The sequence below is a fragment of the Caretta caretta genome, chromosome 7 (genome assembly GCF_965140235.1).
Source record: "Caretta caretta isolate rCarCar2 chromosome 7, rCarCar1.hap1, whole genome shotgun sequence".
Classification (NCBI taxonomy): domain Eukaryota; kingdom Metazoa; phylum Chordata; order Testudines; family Cheloniidae; genus Caretta; species Caretta caretta.
In genome coordinates, this window is record NC_134212.1 from 91,346,461 (window position 1) to 91,363,044 (window position 16,584).

The following is a 16,584-nucleotide window of genomic DNA, read 5'->3' on the forward strand; positions in this document are numbered from 1 at the left end:
GCTCCAAAAGGACAACCTCTGGAGCAATATGAGACTTGAATTATCATGAAAAGCTAGTAAGAAACAGAAAATTAATTTTAAGGTAAATATAAATTTCAGACCAAGACCTGTTTTTTTTTGTTTTGTTTTTGTTCAATTATCATTGGAATAATCCAATTGTTCTTCATAGTTTGATTGACCATATATTTTGGCATCCAAAAATTATTTGCAAAGTTGAAGTGCTGGAATAAAGCAAATACTTACATTCTCTGTGCTTTAATAATAATGATGATACAAAAAGCAGATGTAGTTAGTGGGATAAAGCACTCCTACCTGGGAAATTATCTCTTATAAAATGCATGTTCTTAACAAGCAGTATCAACTCTCTTTTGTCTGGATTGAGTCTCAGCCAGCTCACTTCCATCCATCCCAAACCCTATCCCATCTATACAATGGCATATTAGACTGAGCCATCCAATTCAGATGAAAAGACTTAGAAGTGTATGCCATCCACATGCTGATGGCAGCACAGCACAGCCCCATTGCACTTACCATCTCACTATCTCCCCCAATGGCTTTTTAAATACATGTTGAACAGAAGTGGCGTTAGCACATAGCCTTGTAGAATCAGACAAGAGAACCTTCGGGGCATCCCTTGGATTCTCCTGTCCTGAAAAAACAGAACATATAAAATGTGAACTAGTCTGCCCAAGCCAAGGTCTACACCTGAACCACCAAAAGCTCATGATCAATGATACTGTAAACTGCTGATAAGTCTAAAAAAATTGCCATGGACATGGAGAAGGAAAGAGTGAAGAGGAGAAAGTCCCAGCAGGAAAATGAGAGAGAGAGGCAGCAGACCCAAATGGTGCAGACCCTGGTTGACCTAAGATTCAAAAATTCTGGACTCCCCACTCTCTGCAGTCCTTAGAGAACTCCATGGTAGCAACTCCCTATGTCCCCCAATATCCTATGTGACATCATGGGTCACATCCTTACGCTTACCAGTCCATGCCAGAGGACAGAAAGGAAAACCATGGCTTCACAAACACTGACCTGTGAGAACCATGGCTGGTGTATGTGTAGCCACAATGGACTACATTCGTACACTGAAATGGACAGAAATGTGTAGTGCCTTTCCAATTTTAACTTTTAATCTATATTTGGTGTGAGTAGCATCCTGGTCTGTCCAGGAAGGTAGATAGACTCCTTATTGGTGCAAACTCTGGCATCCTGAACTTTTCCTGTGCAATCCACATTGGCATCCACAAATCAGCCTCTGTGGTTGACAAGAGCCCACAAAACAATGAAGTACCCTTTGCGGTTTATGTACTCACGTGCTCCATGAGAAGAGCAAACTATGGGCGCATAAGTCCTATCGATGGCCCTGGCACAATTTGGAAACCCTATTCTCTCAAATTACATCCCAATCAAAACCAGCATTTACTGCAGGGACATTGTTTACACCAAACGCCTTTGGGTAAATCACATGCCGGATTGCATCAAAAAGTTCTGCCATGACAGCCCCCACAGTTGACTTTCCAACACCAAACTGCTCAGCAATGGACCTGTAGCAGGCTGAGATAGCCAGCTTCCAGATGGTTATGGCAGCCCTCATGCATGTGCATTGATGGTGGAGGGTTGGAGCAAGCTGCTTGCAAATCTCCAGAAATGAAGCTTTCTTCATGCAAAAGTTCTGGAGCCATTGCTGGTCTTCCCAGCTCTGCATGGCTATGTGATCTGCATGGCCCGTGCTTGTGATCCTGCTCTAGAAGCACCAGTCAACACTCCTTAGCATAAGCAACTACACTGAGAATTGTGAGCCGCATCAGCCAGCTTGAGTCTGCCATGTCTGTATCATTGTTGTCCTCCTCCAAAAGTGCCTTCGGTAGATCAGAAAATGCCACTGAAATGTCCACCAGCTGCTCTGCCCATTTCCTGACACAGGAGTGAAAGTGCAAGCAGGGCAAGTTCTTCAAATGGTAACTCCTCCATGTTTCAGACTGCTGTTGCCAGGAGCATGTAGCTCAAAAGACTGCTCGGCAGGAAGTGTTGGCAGGCTGCAACAAGTTCCTGTAAAGTGCCATTGGATGAACAGTTAAGTTTTCCCACAGTGCACCACAAACTAAGGACTAGAGCTGCTACAGCTGGGGAGGATGCTAGGAAGCCTGGGATAGTCTGGTTTGGCTTAGCTCTGCATAGTGCAGTATAGACGCATGAGCCTGGGTGTGAGAGGTGGGTCCAGAAAGTCTAAACCCAGGGTCAGTATTCAGTGTGGATGCTCAAACCTGGGCTTATAAACACTGTGCGTGTGGGCTCGAGTCCCACAGAGCTGGATTTACACTGCTATGTAGACATACCCATAGCTATTTAATCCATATAAGCAGGCCTCAGTCTCCTGACCTTGTTTTAGGTAATTTAGCTGTGACTTGTGCAAGGGAAGTAATTTCTTCCTGCATTTTTTTTCTTGATGTTTCAGCCTCCTTTGACTTCAGGATCTGCAGCAAATATACTTTTTAAAAGGTAGAGTCTGTCCTTTAGTCTCTGGGCATCTTTATCAAGCTCCTGACACTGGTAACTCCTCTCAAACCCACTGGCTCAATGCCAATAATTCAGTTTAACATCTGTCTCTTCAGATCACAAGGGACAAGTGAGAAATGATCCTTGAAAAATATTGGACCTATTGACAGACATCTGTGTTAACAAGAATTCACTAAAAGGCATATCCAAAACAGGTGTTTTTCTCCAGCTGATCAATGTCTTTATTCTCAATATTACCACCATATACTGCAACAGCGGAAAACTAACTTAATATAAGTTCATACACTGAGTTTCTTATGAATTATGAAGGACATAGTCATAACTGGACTAGTTTTTCTTGTTTACCATGTCACAAAATATTGACAAATGGCAATACTTGATTAAAGGTGAAAAATTCAGAGATTAAATCCATCTCTTTGAAGATTCATTTTACTTTCAGTTATACAGAAAAGAATAATATATTATGTTGTGTTTGGAGTATTATCTCAATGGATTCTTTTCCAAAACCTGTAAGAAGCAGAAAAGAAAAGTGGTCTTTTCATGCATTTATATCTTGCAAAACACACAATTTGGCAGGAAAGAGAATCAGGAAAGGAGAGTATGAGATTCTGAATGGGAAAGCTTCATGAAATGTGCTTATTTGTATTTGGCTTGGATAGCATTCACTTGTATTAATTTTGTGATTTAAAGCACTTAGGCAAATTATTATTGTTCACTCCTTTTCTATAAGCCTTTCTTCTTGGAAACTCAGTTTTATTCACTCAAGTTTAACAGATATATTTTAAACTTTTAGCTCAAAAGAATCTTAATTAAAGATACAATACATTATCCATGATGCAACAATTCATCAAGTCTCTAGCACCAGAGTCTTAGCTGAAAAATGACTTCTGTGTTTAAATAGTGAATAAAATTTGAAAAATATTTTGGGCTCTTTGCGTCAGTTCTGTTCTCTTTGCTTTGCGCTACTGAACAGGCACAAAGTGAACAGATTATGGCTGGAGCTGGTCAGCAGAGAATTCCCTTTGTGCAGGGGAAATCTCTGCAGGGATGTGGATGACAAAGGCAGATGCTGTGGCAGCCACCCCCTAACCTTTGGTGAAGGGGAAGGAATGAGGCATGCTAAAATCAGGAAGCGGTTGTATCAGAGCAGAGCTCTACTACATCTATCTTCCACGGGCATAAGTTAGAGCAGGCCCTTAACTGCTCCAAATTCTGTAAGGGCTAACTCGCACATTATCAGGGAGCGGCAACTGGCTCAATATTGCCTCCACCCTGCATCCTAGCAGAGCTTGGACACAGTGGAGAATTAAGTCCTTTCATTTTTCTATTTGTTTTAGTGCTGTATTCTGACAATTCTTTTCATTCTATGTTGAGTAATAGTTGACTCTTCAAATACTGCTACTGATTTCAGTGAGGCTACTTACAGAATAAGGTACTACTCAAACTGAGGAAAAGGTGTCAGAATATGGCCCTTAAGGTTTTAAAGAAACTTTGGTATATATAGCATACAATATTAACAGCTTAAAAACTAGATCACTTCTATTAGTCAAGTAAAAGCTTCTGTTATCTTTAAAAATAAAACAAAGAATGTTGGTCCAGAAATTCTATCAAGTTAGGCTGTATAATCATTCAAGTTAGAAGAAAATTTAGAGCTTTCAAGATAGCAGCAATCTGTGATCAGTGTGATGATGTTTGTTACCGGATGTGCCCGAAAACTTCTGGCAAACTGTATCTTTAGCTCAGCTAAAAAGTGGAGTTCAGGAATATTCAAAGTTTAGTGCTCTATTGGCAGATGGCAAATAGTCCGACAACATTACAATGGTGCTTGGCACAGGGTCAGTCTCTACATATTTTGTGACCTGAGAACTTACCTTTGATTCTGGGATGCCTCAGTCTTGAGATCAGAGAAGCTGAAAACTATACCTTTTATGAAGAGAAGGAAGAAATGGAAAATGGTAGATTTAAAAAGCAGCAGCAGGTTCAGAAGACAAAGGCCTAAAAACAGTGAGATATTCTAGCTTGTGAGCTGTTTTAATTATACAAGAGAATATTGGGTGAACATCTTGAATTCCTTTCCTCTCTGTTCTGAATTTTGATCAGGTTAGTGCTGAGTGCCCATGCAAAAGAACAAGGAACGTCTGTACTCTTTAGTCCTGTGTAAGATAAGGTCAGGATTTGACCCCGTGTGAAGGACCCTATAGTTGTTTCAAATAGCTGTTGAAGTGAGTATTGGGCAGCCCTCACAGAGAAGAGGCCAACGTTTCTGTAAAAATAAAATAAAAGCCAGCTGTATTTGTCCAAAGATAATTATACACCCTGAGAGAATGTTATGTGCTTGGCCTGAACTGGTGATCACTATTCAGTTCCTATGCTAAAAAGATCCGACACCGACAAAACATTACCACATTAACACCCTTGTTCTGCCTCCACAGAGGCGCCAAGGACTGAATGTACAGAGAACATCCTCACTCTTAGAAGTGGTCGCGCTGGCTCCTGACTGAAGCACGTTTGTGGGGAGTGTGAGAAAACTTGTACAACAGCCTGTGTTTGCTGTATCTGCTTTGTGGTTTAGAGAGAAGACTCAATAACTTTCAACAAAACAAAAGCCACTGTGAGCTCTGAAACAACTAATAGCCACACCCTAACTTCTGGCTTTAGCAAAACAGAAGAAATTACTTCCATGTAATCACTAAGGTGTCCAACAATACGGAAGTCCAGAAAAATATTCCCACTGGTTCTAACACTGGTTCAGCTGAACAATACTACAACTAGAAGGAACAACACTGCAGCCTGGGGAGTGAGGCCCATTTTCACCACTTGTTTGGTTATACCTGTTTCCAAGCAGGTTTAGTAAATCAGTGGCAAAAACTGTTCTGGTCACCAGAGTACTGTCTATCCTGGGAATCCCACCATTATTAACAGGGGTTGCTGGGAATTTTTTGGTAAGTCTCTCCCTCACATCAGTAGCCAAAGGGACTTATAAACCTCAGTTTGCAACTAGAACACCTTTATTTATAAGGCTGCCATAAGAACGGTGTCATCTTTCACAGAGGAAAATCTACCAGGTTTTTTTCCCCTCATGTTCCAGGGAAGTGGAGGATACCAGTGTCACAAAACCTGGAATTAGTAGAGAAGATTTAAAAAGGAAAGATATTGTTTCCTGGTGGGTAGATTTTGATGGCACTTAATGTGAGGCATGGAGTACTTTCTTACATTATCCAAAAAATCCAATTTGTCTGTGAAGAGTGGGGGTTGGGATTTTGCTTTCTGTTAGGCAAAATAAGCTATTAAAGCTAGGCAGACAACTGACAAAGGAGAGCATAAATGCCACTCTGTGCCAATAGCAGCAGAGAATCTGGGGCTAAAGTGGAATGGCCTCACTTGTTCCTTGAAACCTTGTGGATACAACTGAACTGCCTCACTATTTCCAGGAAGGGAAGAACAGTTCAATTCCTCAGACTAGAAGAGAGGTCAGGATCTAGATTTAATAAAATTACATCTAAACTAAAAATAACTAATAAAATTCTAGACCCTAAAAGAAACAGGAAAAATACACAGACTTTCCTCCAAAATGTCAGTATTAATGGAATCTATTTTATTGGTTGGTAAAAGAACAGACTGATCTTGAATGTCTCTTAAAAATTCCTATGGTTTGCAGAGGTTCTTTATTCTGCATGGTATCACTGTAATGTACGTACGTCTTAGAAGAACTCTCGTAAGAGGAGTATGAGCAGTATTAGATTTCTGATCTAGTATTTCTTTATCCTCATGATTGTTTCTGACTGGCTTCATAATAAGGAGGCAGACTAGGCATGGGATTATGAAGGAAATCCACATGTAATAAGCTGTAGACTCTTCCATGAGACAAAACTTTAGCTGTTGCCTATTCCTAAAACTGCTCCATCAGTACTGAGGGATAAAGGAGTCTTCCCTTTACAATGTAAAAAGGATACTTAAGAATTATGCTGAGCCTGAAACCATGAAAATGTGTTTCCTCTTCCTTTTAAATTATATAATGACATAGCTAATTAAATAAGAGAACGGAACTTGCTACCTTCTGTATGTCATCTGTCTTTATTCCTTTAGAATGTAAAGATTCTGCAGTCTTACAAATATGATTTTTGGAATAATTTTGTTGAAGAATTCCCATTGTCCCTTATAAATATTAATGGGATTTTTAAAACAGCCTATTGTCTAACTCTTTAATATACATAGATACTATGCAGAGAAGTTAATATACAATAGAAGTAGGATCTTTTCATGACGCAATGTTCAAGAACACTACATCTGCAGGTATGAGCCTCATTAAAAAACAGTGGGTCAGCTCTTCAGCTGGTGTATACAGGTGAGACTCCATTGAGGTTACTGGCTGAGCATACTCCATGTAGATACTGGGAATGGTGCAATCAATGAATAATCATTTCTATTGATTTTTCTGTTTTATAATATAAATCAGGAAGGTGAGACAGCTGAAGTACCTGATACTGTGGTTGTTAAGGAACTAGAATCCTCAAGTGAGAGTGAGGATATGTAACAGTTGCATTTTAAAACCCTGTACAGATTTTACAAATGCAGGGCTTGGTACAGCCCTGTGGGCGCCACGGGATTTAGTGTGCATCCTCTGAGTCCCCAGGGCCTTTATGGTGGAGGTTGCCCATGGAAACCACAGAATCAGTGCACCACTTGGATGCCATGGCCTATCCACTCCCTGTCTGACTCGGCCCATTGTGGGTTGTGCTTGCCATCTTCTGACCCACCAGAGTAGGAGTTGGAGTCAGCTTGTGTTGACGTATCCCCTATCGGAGCAGACTTGCTATTACTAGGCCACAGAGTTCCTCTGGTAGAGTTAAATTAGGCCAACACTGAAAACTGCACAGAATAATTTATCATCAAAGAAATCCAGAGCCTTTCGTTTTGCTCCTGAATCAGAGTATTCAAACTGTATCAATTAGTCTCTATTTACAGAGCCAAGTTCTGCCCTCACCTATGCACCTGCACAACCAACTGATGCCAACAAGGTTGAATAGCTGTGAGATCAAGTTTGGTCTTATAGTAGCTGTGTGTAGTAGATTCAAAGGGAATGTTTTCCTTGAGGGGAGTGGTTGGAATTTCTTTCTCAATGACATACTATAAGTGTGATGGGACAGACAGTGCTCCCTCCTCTTTGTTAGCAAAGTCCCCTACCCTATAGGAACAGGGATTTGGGGAACCAAAGCAAGAGCAGCTCTCCTTTGCAGAGAGGGAATACACTAGCCATTGAGTTTATTCCCTCTGGGCCACTATAGCGGCTTCAGAGCTGCTCCAGTGGAGGATTCCTTCCCCACCTGTCCCCTGTGAAGATCCCCAGCAAACAGTGAAGTCAAGGGTTACCTATGTAGATCCCTTTGCAGGATCAAGTCTTATAATGTAACTCAGAGTGGGGACTCTTGAGCAGCACCTCAATACTGTACATTATTTTATACAGCTAGTGGGTCTCCTAGCAATGATATACTTTAATGGCCTGCATCTTCTGTACAGTAAATACAACATAAAATATTTATTTACCTGATCAATAGAGAGTGGTAAGCAATGCCTATGTGAAAGCACAGTAATGCCATGAGTGAACATCATATTCCTTCAAATGAACAAAATTACTATTCCTGTATTATTTCTTGGCTTACGTCTCATCTGCCAATCTGAGACAACTGACTAGCTTTGATAACAAACGGCATCCTATCATGATTTTAGTAACAGTAAATTGTTCACTTTTTATTTGGAAATCTCACCAGCAAAAAGTCAAACCACCACTATAAAGTTCTATTTATTTCTTTTTCCTTATCTGATGTCATTTGCTAGATGAGTCAAAGTGATAATTACCAAGTCTTTTGTAAACAAAAAAAGAAAAGGTTGGTACTTCTGTAACGAGCAATAGAATGTAACAGCTATAAATAACCTTGTCTTTGTGCAGACGGTGTACGCATATATCTATTTTAGCAACATCTATTACTTTGAAAAATAACTGAGATTCCCATAACAGAAGGCTGTAGTGCTCTTCAAGGCTGCAGTTCTGTGTTGTTTACCAATAAGTTTTCATTGGCAATGTAAAACCCAGATAATATAAAATCTTTGCTTAACTTATTGTGTATACATTATTGTACATAAAAGTAGTGGGGCACTGTTCCCCCCACCATGTTTTGTTTGTATCTTAATACTTGCCACCTTTTGTGTGTGTGTGCTTAAGCAACTATTTCTTACTTAAACACAATGTATGCCTATTAAGGCTGCAGTAAGAGAAAAATGAAAGTGTAAACTATTTATATATATACTAAAACTAATCAAAGAAAACTTTGTAAAACAGTGTTTCAGTTACTATACTGCTAATATAAGTAAACTACACATTGAATGCTACTTGTGTGTGTGTAATTATACATATTCCCGTAACATTAGGAGTTGTGTATAAAGAAACAAAAATCTCTCCTTGACAGTTTACTTGTGCTATTCAGATGTTTATATTTTTATTTATTAAAATATCCTTAATAAACAGAGCAAGGGCATGTCTTTCAAACCTCCAATGCTATGCAGGAGCACCCACCATCAGAAATATTTCTCTTTTCTTGCTAACATGCATTATTCTCCCACTCCACGACTAGTTTTCTTGGAACAAAGTTTAATTTTCTAAAATTCAAGTTTACAAGGAACCGAGTACAAAAGAGAGAGCTGGCTGGCTCTTTATATGTTGTAATGAGGCCTTGTGGGAGGCAGTTCATCTGCAATTGCTGGTCCTCAGCTTGTTCAAACCCTGCAACAGCTAGGCAGTTCATTTTTCTTGAGAAATTGCACTTTCCTAGAGAATTTATCATCATGATACTTTGGAGCCTACACTACCAGGTGGAAAGAGTGTGTCATCTTGAATATATAAATTTTGATGATCTTTAGTAACATATTAATATGTCCAAAACACTTGCTACACAGTTGGTTAATTGTCCCATCAATAAACAGCACCATCAGTCAGTATGCCTGGGGCAGTACGAGTCACTGGCTAAAACAAAATCTGAAAAAGACGCCAGGTGATTTTGGTGGGAAAAGGGAAATACTTAGAAACGATGGCCCAAACTACATCATCACCCTCAGTTTGGGGACACACACTCTCTGATCTTCAAGGTGATGCAACAGGAACAAGAAATGCCTGTGATCATCCCCAGTGGCCAAGTGGGGACCTGGCCACATCAAAATAGAAGTTTCTCACCTCCAAGCCTGACTACCACAATTAGCTACTGCAAATGTGAGTACGGAAGAGAAAACCAGGAAGTTTGAGTATGCAACAGCAGCACAGCAAGACTTAAGCATATCACTTTGGAACTTGTTATGTTACATTGGCTCCTTGTTCATTACTGGATTCAGGTCAAGGTCCAGATGGTGATCTTTAATGATCTCACATGAGCTGCCCCTGGGATATCTCAGGAATGGCCTCTCTCTCTGAGACCTACTTGACAGCTGTATTATTTGGGGATGCTGGAGTTAGAAAACAGGGTGAAAACTATATAGCAGGAGGCAAGCCTTTCCAGGCAGCTGGTCCATAGCTGTACCCTTACACCAGTAAGTAGAACAACCTCAGGTTTTCTTGCTGCCTGAGGGAAATATGAGATCATCTCATTGCCACAGCTTTCCCACAATAAAAATGCTAAAGAATGGCTTGCCTTACTTCCTAAAGATGGTAATTAATACAATAATAGTTTTAAAATTCCATGTATTTGGTATAATACAAGGAAAAATGAATTCAGTCTTTCTGATATGATTACTTTATAATTTTGTTGGTATTTGGGAAACCCTAGTGATGGGCACACCTGAGTACTTTCACAGTTAGATGCTGATCAGTGCATATACGAAGTATGAATTTAAACTCAATCAGTTCAGACTGAACAAGATAGATTAAAAAGAAATATTTCTAGGTTCATCTGCTTCAGTTCAGTTAATTAATACTACCTTGTATTTATATAGCGCCTGATCCTGAGAATCCTTACTCGCCCATGTTGTTCAGTAGTTCACAGCACTTTTTAGCACAAATATCCATGTGTTTTGCAAAAATGGATAGATTATTATTCCTATTTCACAGATGAAGTAACAGAAGTTCACTGACTTGTCAAGGTCACAGTGAGTCAGTGGCAGAGTTACTTTTAACATGATCCAAGAGTTGTAGTTTTCCTATGGGATTCTTGCTAACAATGATTAATAAGTACAGTATAATATCTGTTTTTTGACTATCTTCAACAAAGCAATGAGAAGGATAAGCCTCACAGAATGCCTGCTAAGCTCTTAAGCAGCACTCTGCAAAGTAGTCTTGTGAAGTAATACTGTACATACTGTAATCTCAAAGATTTTCCATGATGAAAAAATAAACTAGCTAACACTGAATTAGAATGATCAGGCTTGATTATATAATTCATTAACAGTTCCAAGCATGCTCAATGGAAAGATCAAGAGTTGTAAAATAATAGATGATGGTAGATAAACTGGCATGTGCATGAATTAATGTTTAGTTTCTAAGGTGCCACTAGTACTCCTTTTCTTTTTGTGAATACAGACTAACACGGCTGCTACTCTGAAATAATAGAATGTACACTATTTCTTGGAACAGTAACATTTTGATGTTTTAAATCCTCTGACACTGTTTTCATAAATTCAGTAATACAAACCATGTGCTGGGTGATGATTTTCTGAAAACTTCCCTGGTTTCATAGTGCATTTTTATTACAGGCCAAATGTGACATTAAATTTTATCCCCTGTGGCTTGGAGTTAAATACTTGCTCTGTTCAGAATAGCAACACTCAATTAAACAGCATTTTTCATGATCTACACCCTCTATTGTTACTGTGTTTAAGGGAAATAATAGGAGCACTGACCTATATTGCGCTTCTTATTATCGATGGAGATGAAGCGTATGCAGGGATTATTGGTGATGTACTGTGCAGCCCAGGGGACATCAATCCACGTGCCAGCTTCATAAAAGAGTCCCAGAGCATAGCGAGAGGAGTAGCTCACAGATTCCAGTTGCTGCTTTTGACTTTCCTTAATTACTGTGGAAAAACAAATTAGACAATCACTTTTCTCTCAAAGCATTAAACTTGTGAATACGATAGCTAAGCTGATTAATTTTTTCCTAAAACAGGACTAGGATACTCAGTCTGTTTATCACTTAATATTAAAAGCTAAAAGCTTCTTATTACTTTCTGCGTGATTTATCCAAACATTTTAGAGGTATGGTATTAAGTGCATCCTAGATAAACTCACTTTTTGCTAGTGGTTTATGTCCTATTTATCCAGTAGCAGACACTGACTTAAGGCGTTTATGAGAGGAGCCTGATTGTGGAGCCCTTAGTTCTGGTGTACTCAGTGGGACTGCTCATGTGAGAAAATTAAAGTAGCCTATACACTATTGGCTATGTGACTGCCTAAACAAAACGGTTGTACATAATTAACAAACTCTTTATCTAGGAACCCTTGAAACTTTGGAAAAAATAGTGATTTAGGTCCTGATTCTGCAGTCTATCCCATTTCAACAAAGCAATTAAGTTTAGGCTTAATTTTAGGGATTGACTTACATTCTACTGATATCAGTGTTAATTATTACTGACTTCCATGGGATTTAAAGCAAACACTTAAAATTAAGCATGTGCTTAAGTGCTTTACTGGATTAGGCTTTAGGGCTCAGTCTTATAGGGGGGGAGATGAAAAGTGCACTGAACCACTGATAGGGCTACTGAGAATGGTGCTTTATCATTTATGATCCATAAGGTGAAATCAACTGAGAAGAATGGCTACTGCCAGGTGATGGGCCAGCAAGAGCACGGGGTCCAGCACACAGCACTGATCTTCACTGGCTAAGGAAGGTTATGTTTCAGGGGAACAGTGGGAAGCATTTTTGTCAGTGCATGGTGCTCATGGCTGCCAATGCTTTATCTCTTCCAAGTGCAGCTCCAGAGCACACACAAGCACTGCAATTCATGGTGAGCAATAGGAAGAACTGCAAACCCTAAAACAAAGGAATTGCTCTTAATCCATCTAGTTTAATGTCTTCTGTCCTCATCCTATTTTAACTCTTTATTCAAGCATTGAAAATGATAAGCAACTTGATGAGCAACGGAGAATAAAGAGAAACAACTGAAATAGTTTTTAACTATTTAGCAGTAAGTGTACTTTGGGCAAAAGTCAAGATTTAAGATACCACCCCCATAGAAAGGATAGAGAAAAATATCCAAAGGAATTTAAAATAAAATGTGATTCTTTTAGCTGTGTGTATTTTAAGCTTATTTAGAAGCTTTTAGTCCAATTCTAAATCAAAATTTTCTGTTACCAACTCTTCTCTTTTTCCATATTTATTAGTTTTGATTGATTTTCATAATTTTATAATCTTTATAAAATGGAGAAAATTTTTGTAGCAGCAGATGACAAACTTCAAAAATTATTGTTTCATCTGAGCAAACAGCAACAATTACACTATTTACTATGACAAAGGCAGGGTTCATATTTTTGTACCACTAAAGTACATATTCAACAAGGTCTTTGAGACCTGAAGTTAGTAGATAATAAAGATGAAGCACAATTACGGGATATCAGAGTTCTCCTGTCATATGTGAAGCTTCTCGTTTCATTATTATGTTTTACAGATTCAATAACAAGAAGCCAGTCTAGGAGAGACAAAAGCCCAATTCTCAAAACACCTAGCTTTACACTGAATTACATCAAAAGCAAAATGATTAGCAATTTTTATTAAGGAATTATTAGCCATACTGAATACTTGTATCCAACTATAGTCCTTATAGTATAACAAATAGCTAAGCAGCATAGCAACTGGATAATTAGTGACATTTCAGCAAGAGGGAATAGATTGATTTTATTCTGTTCTTGTTAGTGACATACTCCTAGCAAAGCAATCTTCCTCCCATAGTAATTAACATACAGCAAATGGAAAAACGATGATGTGGCTGGCCTTGCCACTTGTGAGTAATGCTGCTGTCCCAAACTCCTAGCAATAAAATATTTAGAACACACCAGACCATCACATATTCTCTCTCTACACTTTATTGGGCTGAGGCAATAACTGTAGGATACAGGATTATAAATCAGGACTTTTGAATCTGGTGATTTCATTCAAGAACTCCTGAATCAGGCAATGTCTGTCAGGAGCTGGAATACAATAATGTCAGGACAGAATTTCAGAAGCTGATGCACATTCTAAACTTGCTCAGCTTGGTTGATCACTTCTCCCCTCTATGTGCAACAATTCCCAGTGTGTACAATTCTTACTAAATAAACCCCATAAACCTGCAAATTATGCACACTACCAGTCCATGTTACTGTGTGTTTCCATTACTGTTACTCTCATCTTCTCCCTCTCTCCTGTCTACTCTGTCCACTCTTATGTCCACTCTGTAATTAGGTTATAACTCTTCGGGGCAAGAGCTATCTTTTAGAACTGTATATGTTTGTATAGCACCCACCCACTGGGACCCTGGATACTGACTGGAGCCTTGTGGTGCTACCATTATACAAATAATAATAATAATAATTAATAATTTGTTATTTATAATTAATAATATAATAGTAGTAGTAAGTCTGGGAATTTTTAAGATAGTTTTGTCAAGTACCTTTTCTTTCTAGGCTCAAAAGATGAAGGTAGTCAAAGCAGACATCAAAATAAAATGTCTTCTTTTCTCTAAAGAGACAGCTGGGAGTTATCCCAACAAATCACTCTGCTTAAAACCATTGCAATTTGTGTGGTCTCTGTAGGGTAAGCAGCTTGTACAAACTTGCTTGCAATAAGTGTCAGTGTTTTCAGGAACCATTGTTACCAGAACCATTTCTAGTAGCTGTTCATGCAGCACCTGGTTGCAACAAAGACAGAGCAGCCTCTGCTAAATGCTCACTCCAGAGCAAAAAGAGATTACACTTGCCCAGCATTACCATTGTTGTTAGTTTTCACAATGAAAGAAATACCCCTACTCAAGCACCCTCAGGACCCAGAGCTGTTCAGGGGCGACCTCCCCTCTGGAGACACTAGGACCCAGGGCGTCTCCCCTCCCAAAACCACCATGTGGCCTTGGGAAAAGAAACACCGAGGAGGAGCCAGTCAGAGACCAAACCTGGCAGGAGCAGCTGCAGAAGCAGCTTGAACAGGAACCAACAGATGCTGATGATGTCCTCAGAGTATTTTCTACATTTTTTACTGGACATTTTCTGACCTGTGTAGATTCGCTGTTAGCTCCAACCCTCTTCCTCCCCCTCCCTTCCAATCTGTTCACTTCAGACACATTTCACAGCTTCCCTTCTTATTCCTCCTTCCTCTTCTCACCAGCTTTGGCCCCCTCATCTCTCTGCCTTCCTTTGTCTTTCCATTTAGCTAATCCTCTCCTAACAAAAACAAACTCATGGAACTCACGTCACATTTGCTGCCATCACACTGTTCGCTCTGCTTGTGTATCCTATCACTCCTCAGGGCAGGGATTGTCTACCACTCTGGAAGTAGTCTACACTTGCAACCAGGAGTGTTATTCCCAGCTTGCATTGACATACTTATGATAGCTCTCACTGAATTAGTGTATGAAAAATTGTAGTGGAGCCAGGCAACGGCAAGCAGCGGCATGGGCTAGCTGTACTGAGTACATACCCACGGGCTTCGCCTCAGCATAGCTAACTTATGCCACCGTTGCCTGTGCTACCCTGGCTACGCTACTATTTTGCGTGTGTTAGCTCAATGAAGCTAGTGCGAGTATGTCAACAAGAGCTGGGAATCTCACCCCTCCCCAGCTGCACGTGAAGCCATTCTCTCTGTTTCTACTGAGCTTAACACAACAGGGCCCCATTCTTGGCTGGTCCCTAGGCAGTAATATAAAAAAAACCCTATGAATAATAATGTTATAAGCCCCGAAGCCCTAGACCAGTGATTCTCAAATGTTTGTACTGGTGACCCCTTTCACACAGCAAGCCTCTGGTGCGACCCCCCCCCCCTTAAATTAAAAACACTTTTTAATATATTAAACACCATTATAAATGCTGGATGCAAAGCGGGGTCTGGGGTGGCGGCTGACAGCTCGTGACCCCCCATGTAATAACCTCATGACCCCCTAAGGGGTCCCGACCCCCAGTTTGAGAACCCCTGCCTTAGACTGTACAGTGCTTACTATTGATGCCTGGTAGTGAAATAGGCCTTCGGCTCACAGCTGCTTGTGAACCCCAGATGTGAGCTCTGTGCTGGCATCTGCTGGTGAACAGGGGGAAATGACTGAATGGGCTGGGCCTCATTTGCATTTTGGTTAAGCAACAGTTTGGGGTATTCTGGTTAAAATGCTGCTAACTTTTGAGTCTGGGGCAATAAAATGCTATTGACTCTGTTGGGAAATGAAAAAAACCGCTGACTGACACTAACTGTGCCTGTGGCCACCATGACCGACACTACAGTCAAGCACAGTTGGGTATGGAACCCTGAACCCCTATGAACAGTGACTACAAGGGGACAGTGACTCTGATTTTCTGCTGGGAGTTTTTTTTCTGATAAGGATTTTGTGAAGGGTTCTAGGTACCACTGAGCATTCTCTAAAGAGCTGAGTTGGAACAGCTACAAAACAATGAAGGGCACAAAGCTAAGCTGGCTTTAAGATGATACATGAGCTGAAAGTGCCGAGATATCAGTAGCCTATCCAATAGACTCTGGTGTGGGCCTCCCTAGCTAGCAACTGAAGCTGAAGTGAGTTGATAGAGACCCCAGAGCAGTCCAGGTAGCAGTGACCTGCCAGAATCCTGGGATATCTCTGGCCCAGGACAATAAACTGTGAGTGGGGGAACTGGGGAGGAGGAAAGTGGCTAGAATGCATTAGTTACTCAGAAATGCAGGTGGAAGTCTGAGGCTGGAACTACTGTGAAGACACCCTAAGGCTGGGAGTCTTAACTCACAGAATTTGTTAATTTATTAATTGCTGGTTTTCCCATGTCTATTCTTTGTGTCCTCTCCACACCCAGGTGCCCCACCTGCATAAAGCTCTCTTTGTTTTAAACCTTTGGGTTCTATTCTTGCTAGGGGAGAAGAACTG

General features: G+C 40.1%; 1 protein-coding gene across 13 annotated transcripts in view; it reads right to left on the reverse strand.

Moving 5' to 3' along the window:
- Nucleotides 1-16,584, reverse strand: part of RNLS (renalase, FAD dependent amine oxidase) — a 296,512-nt gene that overhangs the window by 171,796 nt on the left and 108,132 nt on the right. For 9 of the 13 annotated variants that reach the window (XM_048856446.2, XM_075130932.1, XM_048856445.2 and 6 more), the window contains exon 5: nucleotides 11,401-11,574. The exons of 1 other annotated variant lie outside the window; for it this stretch is intronic. In XM_048856446.2, coding sequence (XP_048712403.1) covers nucleotides 11,401-11,574 — 174 coding nt within the window. Of the gene's footprint in view, nucleotides 1-531; nucleotides 3,028-4,391; nucleotides 4,444-11,400; nucleotides 11,575-16,584 lie in introns of those variants that run through there. 3 more of the 13 variants (XR_012669383.1, XR_012669384.1, XM_075130935.1) reach the window with 2 other exon arrangements.